The sequence below is a fragment of the Antennarius striatus genome, chromosome 19 (genome assembly GCF_040054535.1).
Source record: "Antennarius striatus isolate MH-2024 chromosome 19, ASM4005453v1, whole genome shotgun sequence".
Classification (NCBI taxonomy): domain Eukaryota; kingdom Metazoa; phylum Chordata; class Actinopteri; order Lophiiformes; family Antennariidae; genus Antennarius; species Antennarius striatus.
In genome coordinates this window covers 5,110,531-5,126,599 of record NC_090794.1, presented here as the reverse complement: position 1 = coordinate 5,126,599, position 16,069 = coordinate 5,110,531, and the positions used below count along the sequence as shown (strand labels likewise).

The 16,069-nt window shown below is 39.1% G+C and overlaps 1 protein-coding gene across 2 annotated transcripts in view; it reads left to right on the top strand.

The window, feature by feature from the left end:
• LOC137613916 (exostosin-1) overlaps window positions 1-16,069 on the top strand; it is a 126,544-nt gene that overhangs the window by 101,028 nt on the left and 9,447 nt on the right. Inside the window, exons 5-11 of one of the 2 annotated variants that reach the window (XM_068343398.1) lie at window positions 503-610; window positions 2,799-2,918; window positions 6,252-6,384; window positions 8,202-8,255; window positions 10,023-10,141; window positions 10,891-10,986; window positions 15,951-16,040. In XM_068343398.1, coding sequence (XP_068199499.1) covers window positions 503-610; window positions 2,799-2,918; window positions 6,252-6,384; window positions 8,202-8,255; window positions 10,023-10,141; window positions 10,891-10,986; window positions 15,951-16,040 — 720 coding nt within the window. The remainder of the gene's footprint in view (window positions 1-502; window positions 611-2,798; window positions 2,919-6,251; window positions 6,385-8,201; window positions 8,256-10,022; window positions 10,142-10,890; window positions 10,987-15,950; window positions 16,041-16,069) is intronic. The other variant, XM_068343399.1, reaches the window with a different exon arrangement.

Below are 16,069 nucleotides of genomic sequence, written 5' to 3'. Positions count from 1 at the left end.
CTCCAGCAGACCCGTGACCCACAAGGCAGAAAAAACTGTTGAAAACTCCTTTATCATGTCCATAGACATCACAATACCATAAGCAGTGGGTGGGGCTAATCCTCTAGTCGGCTGCAACTATGTCATTGCAGAAGAAGAGAGTTCGGCCGTTCGTCCTTTGCAGATAGAAAGATGAAACATGAAGCACATTACTCGGGCGGCAAAGGGGATGAAAATGAGATGATGACCTTGACCTTGAGAAAACTTCGTCAAAGTCAAATTTCAACTTTTATACACTCAGGATTTGGATAAAATAGAAAGACGAGGGAGAAGGCCAGTGTGAGTAAGACTGTAGACCAAAGCTAGTGCTTTGATCAATGACAGTAGGTCACATCACAAGTTTTGATCTTTGATCTATGCAAGTAGGTCAGGGTAAAATTTTGAATTCATGCGTGTCGCGGGATGTTGCAGTCTGTGTCTGCCTTGTTCATACTGATGTTTTTCTCTGACGTGTGTTTAACAGGCGGCTTGTATCCCGGTCATTCTGAGCAACGGTTGGGAGCTTCCTTTCTCTGAAGTCATTAACTGGAGGAAAGCCGCCATCATTGCAGATGAGAGACTTCTATTACAGGTACCAAAAAATTATCTAAGGATGGATGGCACAAATCTGTGCCGGAGGATAATGAGTGTGACAGTGGAAAAGAAATATTAAGTTTTTCATCCAAAAAGCTTCATAAACTTCAGGACCTTGAAGTAATTCCTGCCCTGCAGTAATTTAACAGAAATCATTGGGTCCTGATTGCTCAGTCAACTTACAAAACAAAACAGCAATTAAGTGCCTTTAAACACCATGTGATTATTTTGTCCAAATAATGGCTCGTCTGTCGCATAACGAAAGAGCAGTCATAAATAAAAGTGTGTCCAATTTGGAAACTGATTGGGGATGCTTGCCCACCGTCTCTCACAAGAAGCCTCGGTGTACGACGCATCCAAGCACCAACACCTGCTGAGAAAGTTGAATCTCATTACGTTCAATTACATCACAGAGAATTGCAATACATGGCTGTTTAATAACTAAATTCTGTTCCCCCCTGTGGAGAAGAATGAAGCGCAGACACCCAGATACACCGACACACTCAGAGACACCAAACCGTCGCCCTGCTGAGAAACGCAAACAACATTTGAGTCAATCAAGACAAAGAAAATTGAGCTGGATTTTGATTGGTGTTGTTCACATTTCACCTCAGAGAGCCGAACAATTACATTCCGGCTGATCCGATGATATTATCTTAAATTGTAACGTCAACACGCTTCATAAGAAGGAAGGTTTTCTGAGGCTATTTTGTTTAACTAAACTAAATTTATAAAACGTTCCGTAATCTTGACTAAAATTGTCGGATAGTTAAAAGGTTCTGTTGTTCTGTGTCATCAGTTTTATATAATACTACCAATTTAAGTGTATATTCTGGAATCAGACCTTGGGGAGTTGTTTATGTATGTGAAATACAGTTTTAGAAGATAGAATATCCCAGAATCCTTTGTCAATGGAGGATCTTCTCCTGCTCCATCCTGCTCCCTCCGCTGTGTCACACATACATATTTGATGGAGCCAGAAAATTAAAAATGATGTAAATAATTGCAAGCACATTTATTTCACACTCTAATGTGAATGTGATATGTGCTCTGTCCATTCTTCCTCTCGCTCTCCTTCACCTCCTCACTCCATTCTCTCCGTATTTGTGCCGTGAAAGACGTCGTTTTAAAACTAAATACTTTCTGCTGTGAAACCAATGGGAGATGGAGCCAAACAGCTTAGTGCTCTTTGATTCACAGCCTCCAACCTTCCACTGTTGTTCTAAGCAAACAAATATCGGAGCCATCAGTCACTTTCCCTCTTCTGAACAGCAGTGGCTTTAAGGTGACTGTGCCTGGTGGGTTGGCTCTATCGCTTTCAGTGAAGAAACATTGAGTTTGTGTCCAGGACACCACAGGGTCCTCCGCTACAAATGCACCACTTCTTTCTGGCTCATCAGGAGTCCTGGTTGCTTATTCCCCCTTTTAGCTTTAGTTTCAGCCATAGCTCTGAAGTCTGAGTATCCTCAAGGAGCATCAAAATGTTTAGCTCCCCAGTCAGGTCATCAGTGGCTTCATATATCTTGATATTGTCCCTCTGCTGGGCCTCAGCTTGATTCAGGTTCACCAGGAGAAGTCTGCAGATCTGAAATCTCGAGGTCAAGGTCATCGTCTCATTTTCATCCCCTTTGCTGCCTGAGTAATGTGCTTTTTCTTGCATCTTTCTATCTTCGACGGTTGTGAACATATTTGGTGGACGGACGGACGGACGAACACACAAACACTGACAATTCCAATACATCACAATACAATACAATAATGGGATGTAAAAAATGTGTATGGAATTTTAATCATTCAATGACTGGTATTTCTTTTATGAAGAGATGTATACTTCCGTCTGCTGAAAAAAAAGAAATAGCCAGTTTAAAGAAAGGCGCAGGAAAAATAGTTGGAACCATGTCTCTGAGGAATCCACTGATTTGAACTTTTCAATGCTCTTTTCTTGAGCTTTCACCATGAGGTGTAGATGCACCATTATAGATGGACAGTTGTTGGTTTAGGCACTAGTGGATGGACAGGAGAAGTTGTGGGAGGAAAAGACTCTCAAAGCCCGGGAAGAATTTCTGATCTGCACCGCATGTCCAAAAAAAAAATCACTTGTTCTACCTCCACCTGTCTTCCTGGTTAATGTTTCATTTTCTTTTCTCTTGTCATTTTTTTTTGTCCTCTTCCTTTTCCTCCTCCAGGTTCCTTCCATTACCCGGTCTGTGGGCCATGACAGGATCCTGGCTCTCCGCCAGCAGACTCAGTTCCTCTGGGATGCCTACTTTTCATCTGTAGCCAAAATAGTCTTAACTACACTGGAGGTAGGAAAAAGATATCTTTGTTTGGATTTATTTATGTCAGGAGAGTCTTGTTAAATAAAATATCTGCTGCACCAGGTTCTCACCATTCGAAGTCTTACTCTAGTTGTCAATTATATATATTTTATCATCCAGAACTAGGTTGTCTGAATGTGACCACACTCTCTTTTCCCAGCAATGTTTTGTTCTGTACTCACACATTTAAGCCCAAAAGCTGCTCAGTAAAGGAGTCAGCAATTTGACAACTGCCTTTCAACATGACAAGGAGAAGCTTCATGGTGACATGATCATATAAAGTTAAAAAATATGGTTAAAGCTGATAGTCTTTTGGCAATTAATTGACATGAAGATGATTTTTCAAAATGGAACAAATTGCTTTGAAACAAGTAAAGAAGGAGGAAAGTGACGCATTCAGAAATCCGATCAAGAAAAGTTACATACAGTTACGGATTTTGATACAAAGATGGAAAAACAAGTATTTTGATGCCGAGAGACAACGCGGGCATGAGAAAGTGTGAAGAGTCAAATGTGAAGGAGGTCCGTATTGTCTGGCAGCCCTTAGGTTGGAGTGACTGCACAATGTGTGTGTGTGGGTGTAAATGCCTGACTAGAGAGCTGGAGGCTGCTTCATTAAATGACCTCTCCTGCCCGGGCAGAGAAGATGAACTCGTCTCGTTGGCATATAAGAACCTTCCTCCTCTCATTTTATCCTGCATTGTTGTTGGTTAACTTTTTCACAGGCTTGATTCAGACCTGAGGGACTGGTTGTTCTCTATAGCTTCTTTGAAAACACATTGAACATTATAATCCTCTTTTATTGCCTCCATTAGTTGCGGCTTATGGTGCATAAGATCTGTGTTAACTTCAATACGGCCATTCTGATTTTTGTTTTAGTGCGCTTGATTGTTTGAAACCATCACGTCTAACACAATCTAAAGTTTTTATTATCCCCCCCCTGTGTGTCACGCGGGGGTGAGATTTAGCATTTACTGTCTGTCTTACATTATTTTATTGATTTATTTTTGTGTGACATGCAACTCAAGAACTGATCGATATTTCATGGTGAAACTTGACTCATGCATTGACTGCATACTGGACTGGTGCCACACAGTAATGTTAACATTTTTAACATAATTTCACACATATTCAGCTTCATTTCTGCAAACAATCCCCATTCAAAATGTTGAAAATGTTCCAAACATGATTGACTTTGAACTAGAAACCTTGACTTTCATCCATTTGACTTCCCTTTGAATCAGTTTTTGCATTTAATTCATAATAACTTTAATCCACATATTAATTAATGAAGGAATGTTCAGGTTTTCTCATCACAATGTTCTCAAAACATTCTCAATTCATTGTGCTTAATCCCACAAGAACCACAACTCTGGCTCGATTCATGCTTTTGTTGAAGCTAAAATTAGTATTAGTTTGACTTCAGAAGTCAAAATGCCTCATGAGGTTCTGTAATAATTTTCAGAGAAAGTTTTGGAAAGAAGTAGAAAAAATTTTGAGAAACTGGAGATTTTGCAGCTAAATCCAATGACTCGTTCAGACGGTCACAGTGAAGTCGTTCAACCTACGTTTTTCTCTTGAGCCTCATTTGTTCGGAAGCTGCTTCTTGCTCTTTGAGCCAAATTGACTTCCACCAGTTGTTGTCGCCGAGGCCTTAATGGTAATTCCTCAGTAGATTCAGATAAGATAATTACTCTTTAATTACACGTGGCAGTCAATACTTAAATTAAGCTAGGATAGAAGAACAACAAATTTTCCTTTTCATTTTAAGGAATAAGGATTTGCTTTACATGAAGTTGTAAAATATTCAAGCGATTAGAGAGAATTAACCAAACATCCAGACAGTATGTCGCAGCAGGACAACCATTTCTAAATAGAATCCTTTTTTGAAAAGCCAGAATGCAAATAGGACTTTAGTGACAGCACCACACGCCTGGCGCTAGCAGGGTATGAAATTAGACAGGAGACCACTGACAGCTATATACAGCTGGCCAGATGTGCTAAAAACTCAAAGCCAGCGTGGCACCAGGCTAAATGGAGGAAATGAGCCGTTTCTGATAACTGTAGTGTCCCACATACCGCAAGGCTGACAGTTGGTGTCAGGAGGTGTGTGTGTGGGTGTGTGTGCTGTTACAGCAGCTACACCAGAGTCGGGGCAAAAAAAAAAAAAATTCAGTAGATATCAAATACTTTTTAAAGAAAGTCTCTTGAACACCAAACAAATCCAGAAGCTGAAAAAAAAATCTTATCTATTCTAAAAAAATTTTTTTTTAATTATAGAGTTTGTAAAAGTTATTACCTGTAACACAAACACTCCACTGATGAGTCTGGAAAAAATAGCATAACACACTACTGTACACTTGTTCCCATCTCATGTTGACTCTATAAAGATACCTCCATTGTGTAAAAACCCTTCTTCAGCTCCCCGTAAATAAACCTGTCACAGCTTTGTAACATCTGCTAGGGTTTTTGATATAGGGAATTCATCGACTGTGTGTGTGTCTGCATGTGTGTGTGTGTGTGTGTGTGTGTGTGTGTGTGTGTGTGTGTGTGTGTGTGTGTGTGTGTGTTTGAAGTGGAGAGAAAAAAAATGAATAAAACAGAAGTGGAGGTTGTGAGATTCTCTCATGAGGAAGATTTTTTTCTTTTTTTTGCTCAATCCCACAAAAGCTTGTCATTCAGGATTTGGTGATACCTCCATGATTATCCCTCAGCCAGTGTCACCACCTTTTGTCCATGATAATGGAAATTCTGTCTGTGTGTGTCAGTCTTTCAGTCCTACTGTGATACAAGAGTATTGTGTGTGTTTGCACACTTGCTCGAGCGTAAAATCAAGGTATGGGGGTAGAACGTGCAAATTTCACGCAGAAAAGTCACTCAGGAGGACCTGAACTAGTGTGATATGTTCTGTTGCAGCTTCCCATAATTAGTCAACACCTCTCAGTCCATAATGAAGCAGCTTGTCTTAAAACTTTATACAACGCTTTAATCTTAGACAATACTTCGGTGTAAGTTTGACATTTGCCTTCCTCTATGGCACCTGGCATCTTAGGCCTGACCTTTGGTAGGAAGCCATATGGACGGTATTAGCTAAATAACTAATGGACTCCTCATGTTGGGAGCGAGCTGATGTCCCAGGTCTGCTCTCTGGAGTCGCTCCTCTTTTCCAGTGTCCCCCTCCCCCCCAGCAGCTGCATTTAAGCATCAGGGTATTTTTATATGAACATAATAGAAATCTGAGGTTATAGTAATAGGTCAATCAATGAAAATGCTTCCAGCAATCAACACATTTTGGTTTTCTTTGTTTTTCCTCTTTTCCAGATCATCCAGGACCGTGTGGAGGCCCATGTGTCCAGAAACCAATTGTTGTGGAATTCCCTACCTGGTGGTCTCTATGCACTCCCCCAGTATTCTAGCGACCCTGTCCAGTTTCCTTTTTACTATGCCAGTCTGGGTAAGTGTTGATGTCAAAGTAAAACTTTAAATGTTTGTAGAACAACAAACCAAAGCACTGAGGATATTTTAAAACCCTGAGTGCCCATTTGCTGCGATCAGAATCAGTCATCTTAAATAAAACACAGATATCATGCAAGTACTTTAATATCCAGTTTGGCTCAAATACATGTTCATAATTCCCTTGGAAATCATGATATTTAGCACAGCATATAAATATTTATAAGGTTGAAGTTTGCCTGAGAAACAAAGTGCTTGATAGTCTATACATTTGTTGACACAAACACAAACTGCCAGCGGCTCATTTGGTGCGCATTTAACGTTGCCAATTTCTACTTTCTTTTTAAATAAATACAAACTAAACCACACAGTGCTCAAGTTGCGCCCCGCAGCTAAAGAAATGATTCCATCGCATCTTGACACTAAACTCCCAAAAATTATATCCCAAAACTTATAGACAAGAGTTGGTGATGAGAGAGGTAGGAAGCTCCAGCTCAACTAAATTCTTGCCAGTCACACTATGAGATAGTTGTGTCAGGGGACAGAGTCCGTCCTAATAGCAGAACAACCTCAGGCATTTTCAGTGGTGGAACTGGGAAATTGGCCCAACTTGTCATCATAGAAATAAATTATTTCTGATGAAGGTGATTTAAATGGCAACTTTTCAATATGTGCTGTCTTGTGTGCTGTTTAGCGCTGCTAGCTCACCGCTCCAGTCTGTCTGCAGCGGCCTTCGGTGATCCCATTTCCTGCTATATGTACCCAATCAGAGGGCTGCAGGACAATGAGTGAGGCTGAACAGCCTGCAGGCAGAGTGAGGCGACCACATCACACCCAAATGAGGCTTTTAGTAATTCTAAGTGGCAACTAAATACTGCTGATGGAAAGTGAAAAATAATTGACATGTCTGCCCCGCGATTTGTTTGGGTATCCAGCCAACGAAGATCCATCCGTCCGTCCATCCGCCTGTCCGTCTGTCTGTCTCTCAATTTATCACGCTGGTTTATAAAGGTGTGGATGCAGGGCTGGACTGGAATGATTCCCTGCAGACTAAGGCTGTAACTTAGATTGATGTTTGTCTTCTTCTGAGGCTTTGTGGACACAGGGGTCAAAAGGCAGAAAGAAGAAAGGATCGAAGGATAGAAGGAGCATTTAATTCATGTCCCTGCAGTAAATCCCCGTTTTAGCCGCCGCCACCTCCTGAGCCACAGATTGTACAATAACTTATCAAAGCCATGAATATGATGGTCTCGATTTTGCTACTTTTCCATAACTTTTGATAGCAAACCAGGCCCAACTTCTGCCTGATAGTTTGAGAAATTTGACTTAATGCTCTTCACAGTGGCCTTAGGAGGTCCAAGAATATCCTGATGTTACTGTTAAAGTTACATCTTTGGTTGGTGAAAAGTTGTCATTGTGTGGGCTGTGTTGCTTCATGAAGCAGTGTACAAGTTTGTTGGCTTCCCAGTGAGTCTTTTTGTGAACTGGGTGCATTTACGTGACATTTCACAATAAAACTGGTCCAATTCTAAAGCAATGGAACCTGATTTAAGATATATTTTCATTTTAGAATGATTGTTGGTAATTTGTTTTGTCTTCGATATCCTTTGTTCACAGTTTCACACTTTTTCTTTTAACTTGAAGAGACTTTTGTATTAAAGTAGAAAACCAGAGCTATTGCAGAATATTTAAATCTAATGAAACATTCAATTTACTTGGCCCACATGAATCTAAGACAATAAAGCAGATATGAATTAAATCAGTCAGTGAGTAAAGCAGTTTTGTGTATTAACGGTACTGGTTATCTCCTTTCTATAGATTGCACCTCCCAAACGTCCTGGGATCACCTGTGCAGTGACACATTGATCACATGTACGGCGACTATGGCCCATTCGCACATTGATTCATGTTGCTCTCAGAGCTCTGTAATGACCCACATGTGACCTGGACCACTCTAGAGGTGATAAATGAAGATCAAATGTCAATCGAACCTGTTTGAACCGAAGAGGCTTTTCGGAAGGAAAAACATCCTCAAGCAGCTCAGCGGCTTCTGAATGCTCACCTTCAGATATTTAGTTTTGAGACTTTTTGTAAGGACGATTTTTATGACAGCTCATTATTTACAGTTTACTACTGTTTAATAGGAGCAAGGCTGTAAAAATCCCAGAAGTTCCAGCATTAGCTGCTTTATCTATATTTAAATATTATATTATACCTCAAGATGTTGTTCTAATTAGTAGAGCAATTTGTCTGCAATAACTATAGTGGAAAAAACCCTCTAATTAGCGTAACTCCTCAAGAAAGCACTAATGAAGCAGAAGGACTTCGCTTAGTCCCATGACCGCCGCAAGGGCAGACCTCATGCTTCCATAAATACCGCTAAGCCCACCTGAGATGGCCGGTCGGGGGCCCTGGTGTCAGAGAGATGGATGGAGCGACACTAAAGAGCACTCTGGCTCCACTTACCACGAGGATGTGTATTCCCCTATTCCCACAACCACCCAACACTCGGTATCGTACATCCCTGCAGCCCTGGCCTTCTGAAGTTGTTGAGAATACTGTGCATGTGTATGTGTGTACCATATCTGCCCCCAGATAGTGTATTTTCAGCTTTTCACATATGAAAATGCAACTTTGAAGATATAGTTTGTAAGCGTATGTCCAAAGATGTGTTGGAAAAACAAAACATCATATTGACTCACTGATTTGGTGTCTTTCAGCTCATTGTTTTTTCTTTAAAAAGCCCAAAAATGCACCGTTTTGGTTCAGTCTCATCAGTTTGAATCTGAAGGAATAGCAAAGCTGGACTTCTGTTCAACAGATGAAGCCATAATTGATGTTGCTGTGTGTCTAATTTTGTATTTATTTCTTCGCACCAACTTAAAATATGTGAAATATAAACAGTGCTAACTGCTTATTCTGTAGGCCGTAGACGGTCAGAAACATCTGTGCAACAGTAAAGCAGCAAAGTTGTACTAAATTAATCACAGCCTCCTTAAACCACTTAAACCAATCACTACAGAAACTTGACATTGCAGTTAATGTTTTACCTTTATCTGATTAGAATAAAATGTTACATGTGAATATGAACTGAAAGATGAAGTGTTAAATATACATAATTTTAGTATCAGAGTGTGTGCTCTATTCTTTTGTAGATTGGGAATTCATTCGTATATCATGGGACAGAAAATTTATTCAGAAAATAAAATGTAGCCCTATAAGCCAGTGCTTTGAAGTTATATATTTCTTTGGTACAGGCTGACACAGGGACAATCAATTTCCTCAACTCCATTTCTCCATTGTACCGTATGCTGGGGATCATTTATTGAAGGAACTCATTTTAAATTTGGTTCTGCTTCATAATTTCTCCCTTTGTGGTTTTTGGTTCATTTGTTTGCCTCTAAATAAAAAAATAAATAAACAAAAAAAACCCCCAACAACAGCTGTTTTATGAGAGGTAAACAGGAATAAATCAGCAGCATTCAAACTCACTGAAAAATCATGCTCAAAGAAGGTTCAACCTTGAATTGGATGTATTTCCTCATGCTCTGTCATGGGTAAGCAACATCTGTGTGTATTTGCTGTTGAATCGGTTCAACCATGACAACTGTTTGTGGATGTTTGTGTGTTTGTCTGCAGGTAAAACCCCCTCGCAGCAGTTCACAGCGGTGATCCATACGGTGACTCCTCTACAGTCCCAGATCTCCCCTGTGGTGAAGCTCATCATCGCCGTAGCCAAGTCTAAGTTTTGTGCACAGGTCACCGTTTTACAATACATTATTATGATTATTGTCATGATTGTCATTTACATGATTTAATTTGTCTTCCTTCTTGTTCCACGCTGCTGATAGTGTGGTTTTTTTTTTGGAAGACATACTTGATTGATATCTCGAGCACAGAGATACTAAAAAACAAAAAACATTCTCATTCTCTTTTCATTTTCTTCCAAAGTTTGCTTTTTCAAGACATTATTTAAACAGGCACCACAGTTTTTACTTGCACATTTGTTTTATGTTAACTTATTTACATTTAAAGTTGATCATGAGTGGATGATCATCTAAAAAACGACCATCAAAAAGTGGGCACCATAAGTTGCACAACTTACATCATCCCACAAAATCAGGATTTGGCACAGCTACATTAGCATTGATTATAGCATTAATACTTCGCCAAATGAAGATGATGATGATGATGATGTCATCCTGTGGGACTGACCAGTGTAGGAACTATGATTTCATTACCCTCCAATATCTGGCCACACACACACACACACACACATATGCCTGACGATGGCGTTGATTTAAGTGACCAAAACTTGTGTGCGAAAATTGTCTCAAAGCCGATCCTACATATCGATGTGCAGCATTTTTTTTAATGAGGGTACATTTTAAATCCCTTGAGTACACTTCCTTTTTGAGAGTTATCATCTGTTTATAAACCCACGTAGCAGCATCTAATATGCTCCGATGTTGGTGGTTACATAATAGTCAATGCTTTTCCTCTACAGATTGTGGTTTTATGGAACTGCAACAAGCCTTTACCTCCTAGGAACAAATGGCCCTCTACCAGTGTGCCTCTCACCGTCATTGAAGGACAGACCAAGGTAACAGCTGCTGTTTGTCTGCATCTATGTGCGTATTAAAGGATACTTTCCTTCTTAACAGTGAATACATTTATCTCACCTGTTTAGAAGACATTTACTCAAAGGTTCTGTGGTTGTCTGCACATGAAAAGAAAAAAACAACCATTTAGCGTTTTCTTTTCTAGATACACAATGCCATTAAACTGACACATTTTTCCAACACATTAATATGACACTAATAATACTAGCTTGACCCTCCCCCTATGGCCTTTAGCTTCCAAATGAGAATCACTTAGGTGTATTAACAGTGAGGAATTTCACTTAAGAGAAAACAGCATTTTTTTAAAAATAAAGCAGCATCATTTAACCATAACATCAATTCAAAAAGATCAAACAAAGCTAAAATGATCTTGTCGTGTGCATAAAAGCATTTTGAAATGACTCCCAGGAGGTATTCTGCACCATTCAGGGCTTCACTTTGCAATAAATGATTCCGTAAATTAAGAAAATACCCTTGAGAACACCAGATGTTCAGACCCTTGCGTGGCGTTGTATTAAAACCCAAAGAAAAAACAAGACTGGATCCTTACTAAGGCTCACTGAAGCTTAAATTTATCAGTTTCCAGCTTTATAGAGTCACTTTAAATTAGCCTTAACCTATTTGTAAGTGCCCGGTCTGTTGAGCACGCCTGTAAGGGCTGCTCATAAATACACGTTATTTTATTGTTATCGGCCTACAAACGCTTTAGTACTGGCTTGTGAAGGCCACTATATTATTGAAATTAAAGCTCTGACACATTCTTGAAACTGTTGACTGTTCACTGATACACCTTGAATGTGAGTTCAGCTGATCTTGAGGAGACGGTTCATATTCTGACAGCATGAATAAAATGAGTTAAAATGCAGCATCGGATCACCTGCTGCAGTTGGTTTTGTCCAATATGACAAAGGCAAGTTTCAGATATTTCCTGTCATATTATACAGCTGACATAAATTTGATGACTCTGACATGTTTTTTTGTTGTTGTATGGTTAGAGAATTGTGAGATTTTGCGTATTGGAGACAATCATCATTCAGTCTTGATGAGGATGACGATATCACAGGTGCAGAACACACCTTTTACGTAAAAGTCATCACTCTATCTGCGAGTTGCTTGAAATACTACAATTTTTTTGTCTTTGGGCATTGAACTTCACATTTTAATGAAACCCTGTGAGGCAGCACAAAGTCAAAAGAGACCAAAATAAAGAATTTTGTTTCTTTTTATGCCATCACTCTATGTCATTTAAAAGTACAGTACTTAAAGAAATGTGTTTCCGCCGCTGATAAAGAACATATTGATTTCTGTAATGCTCTTCCTTGTGCTAATTTATGGCTGATGCAGTGTGCTCTGAGCTTTAAATATACTCTTGATGGTATCATTTCAACAGCATGAGTTTTGATTGTCAGCTTTTAGAGTGAAGCTGGGAGCGTGACTTTTTCCTCTTGGTTCTCATTTGTTATATTATTGGTTCTGGTCTGTCTCCACAGACGCTCACATATGAACTCACAGCTGTTACAAGATATTTCCTGAAGATTGACGTGTTTTCCACCCAATTAAAAATTCACAGTAATAGAACATGTGTGAGTCAGTGGTCAAGTCTATAATGGTTAATCATGTGGCGTATGCTTTTAACTTCATGTACTTTCTAGCAATTGCTATACTTATTCCTACTATAGTAACTTAACACAAAGACATTCCATGATTAACCTCAACGAAATGCAGCAGAACAATTTCCTGATAGTTATGAGTGTCTGTGTTCTGCATTGCTGAGTGAATTGCAGTCAATCAGTGAGCCATGATGGACTTCATGTAGTTCTCAAAGTTCAGCTTTTATATAAAGCATCGATCCATTTTCTATGACCACTTTGCGGAGCAGCTATGACCTGGACCTTGAGTTGGAAACACTTTCGGAGTCTAGTTCTGCTGGAGACTACTTTATTTCATTTTGAATTCATAAAAGTGTAAATTGTCTGTAGAGATTTAAAACACACTACTCACGAAACCTTTTTTAAATTTTTTTATTCCAACTAGGTTTTGTGGTCATTCTCTACGTGAATTTTGCAAGTGCTTAACTGATTTTTTTTTTTGAGAAATGTCCTTGACAACTTTTATCCATCTAATTATACATGAACGGTACTTTATACAAGTAACCCACCTCTATAAAAATCCATAAAGATTGGAAAGAAATTTCCATCTTCAAAAATGCAACAGCTTGGGCAAATGGCCTGAAATAAGTCTGTGGGAGGCAGGGTAGTCCACCGAACGCGTCTCATGAATGCTGGTCTGTGCTGCGATTGGTGAACGCTCCCTATTTCATGATAGTGTATTTGCACCAGCATTAGTGGAACAATGCCAGACTGCCCACAGCTCTGGTGGACCTTGTGCAGGGAATCATAATTGGCATGTTTGCCTTAGCTACAGGGTAGACCAGCCACTGCATCATCAGCAGAGATGACAGACACACATAAAATACCTTTACAGGATTGATTTTGAGCTCAGTGACCTAATGTCTTTGCAATGTTAATAAGGGAGATCACTGATTGTTTAAATTGTTGTCGGATCCAGTTGTGCCATCAGAGAAATTAATGTTCCTCATGCTCGTGTCTCGTTTTTTCACACAATGCAATCTACTGAAGCAAATACACAGATAAACAGATAAACAGTGTTGTTTTAAAACCTTTGAGTGTTCTTACACTGACTGAACACAGAAAATGAGACGGGAAGACCAGATGAATCACATTCCTCAAACTCTGGCCTTGCTATTAGTGAAATCGTGCTTTCTCAGCATTTATGACCCACAAATCAATATTATTAAAAGTGTGACCTATACTCTCCTCGATATAACTGTTAATATTTCGACTATAGCTCACCTTCATCAATCACGTTGCCCCCTCACCAATAAGTTAATCTTCAAAATTGATCCTGTCTCCTGGGGTATGCATTTAAATTATAGCAAAAGAGCATAAAAGTGAGTTCAAAGGTCAGGTAGACTCTAATGTGGAAGTCTGACTGAACAGAAGGGCAGGAGAGCAGATTTAGAGCTGAAAGAATGGTTGTGTTAGCCTCAAAATATCTTCTGGTTTATTATTACATTTGACCAAAATGGCTTCCTCGACCAAGTAATTGGTGATATATCACAATGAAATCAAGAAAAAATAAAATGTATTGAATTAAGAGCAAAATATATCAAAAATAATTTAGTTTCATATTTTTAAACATTCATCTGTACTATGAGGGATTAAACTATCAATATCCGGTATCATTCCATGTGTAAACAATAACAATATATAACAATAAAAAATACCAAATAAAATCAGGAAGAACGTAAATTATTCAGATAAAGGATGGAATCAGTTGTTCATCAGCTGTAGCTTCAGGTTCAGGGTTGCAGAGGTGTTGGAGACGCTCCACCCACTGATCCCAGTCCTCCCAATTTGTTTGTCAAGCGTCTGCAGGTCTTCAAATTGAAGCATTCTTGAGAAAGTGTGAAAGACTCTCACTGACATTGTGGCTCAGAAAATCATCCCTTGAGTAGAAGCATCCTCCCCTCTGAACCTTTAAACACCTGCTGAGATGAGCTGCCTTGTGCAGCACACAGGTCAATACTCCTTTGTCCTGTTCCTGTTGTTTTCTATGTGAGCTGTGATGAACAGGTTGAATGTTCAACTGGATTTCATGTGAGATCTGGACATCTGTAATGTGACTTCATCACATATATGCAGACCATTAGAACAGAAAGAAGATTGTTCCACAAAACACACATCATCCTGACCGCACTTATTACCTGCCTGCTGATTATAGGGCGTCCATCCAAAGCAAATACACTTTGTCACTTTAAGCGGTGATTTAATTTCAGTTTTCCCCTGCGACACTGTCGAATGAAGAATTTAGGAGATTTGTCTTCATATTCATTTTGATGTGATGCTTAATTTCTTGAAGAATTTGCACTGAGTCATTAAGCTGGGAGGAATAAAAAAAATTAACCTTGAAGATATTTGTGGAGTTACTTAAAATAAGCCTCTTAATATTTCCCCTGAGGCTGTAAATTCATTCTTTTTCATGTCATTGAATCCATGCTCAACATCACTGCTGTGACAGTACTTAACACAGATATTTCTGTTCAGTTCATTAAAACATGGGTAGAAGCATAGAAAATAGAGTTCCAGCTCACATCAAGGACTGATTTGAACTTTAAAGAACTTTTCAGTCATGGATTCTTCTGTGTTTGTAATATTGTGGTGTGATAATGCACAAAAAATCTCCTACATCATAAATAAACTTTAAGTTTTGAGTGCGTTTGAGCTCAAACCATCATGTCTGAACATCTGAATTTACCATTTATGCATCTGTGTGTGTTGCGACTGTACCATCGATCCCGGCTTCTGATCGAGTTTTGGCCCTGTTTGTATGTTTTCAGGAGATGGGTTGTTCCCGAACCTTATTTACTCAATAGTTAAATAATTTACATTTTAATCATGAGTCAATAACATCATCAGCAGCCCTCTTTGGGCCAATGGATCATTGTCTACAGCATTTTCTATTAGGTAGTATATTGATAAAGAGTCACACAAAACTTATTAAGTCAGCAGTTTGATCGATAGACACAGCTGGGTCTGAAACAAATGCGGCTACATTTTCTCATTAGCCGTTTATATTGCTGGGATTCTTTTTACCTCTACACCTTTAAAATGTACTTGCTAAAATATTTTTGTTATTCCTCTCCCTCATTTCTTGTCAGCACATCTCTAACCCCATCCAGCAAACACATAAATATCCTAAAATTATGAGAAAAGAATCTGAATAGAATTTAAAGACAACAAAAGCAACAAGTTGTCATCACCCAGGAACTCCTAATTCACCAAAACATGAGTAATGCTTTACATTTATATTGTTACAGTGTTGTAAATAATGCCTACTGTATATTATCTATTTTTCTCTACAGACAATGAGCAGTCGTTTCTTCCCCCATGACGTCATCCTCACCGATGCTATTCTCAGTCTGGATGAAGACTCAGTTCTCTCAACAAATGAGGTGAATCACTGTTGACTTATCAACCAATT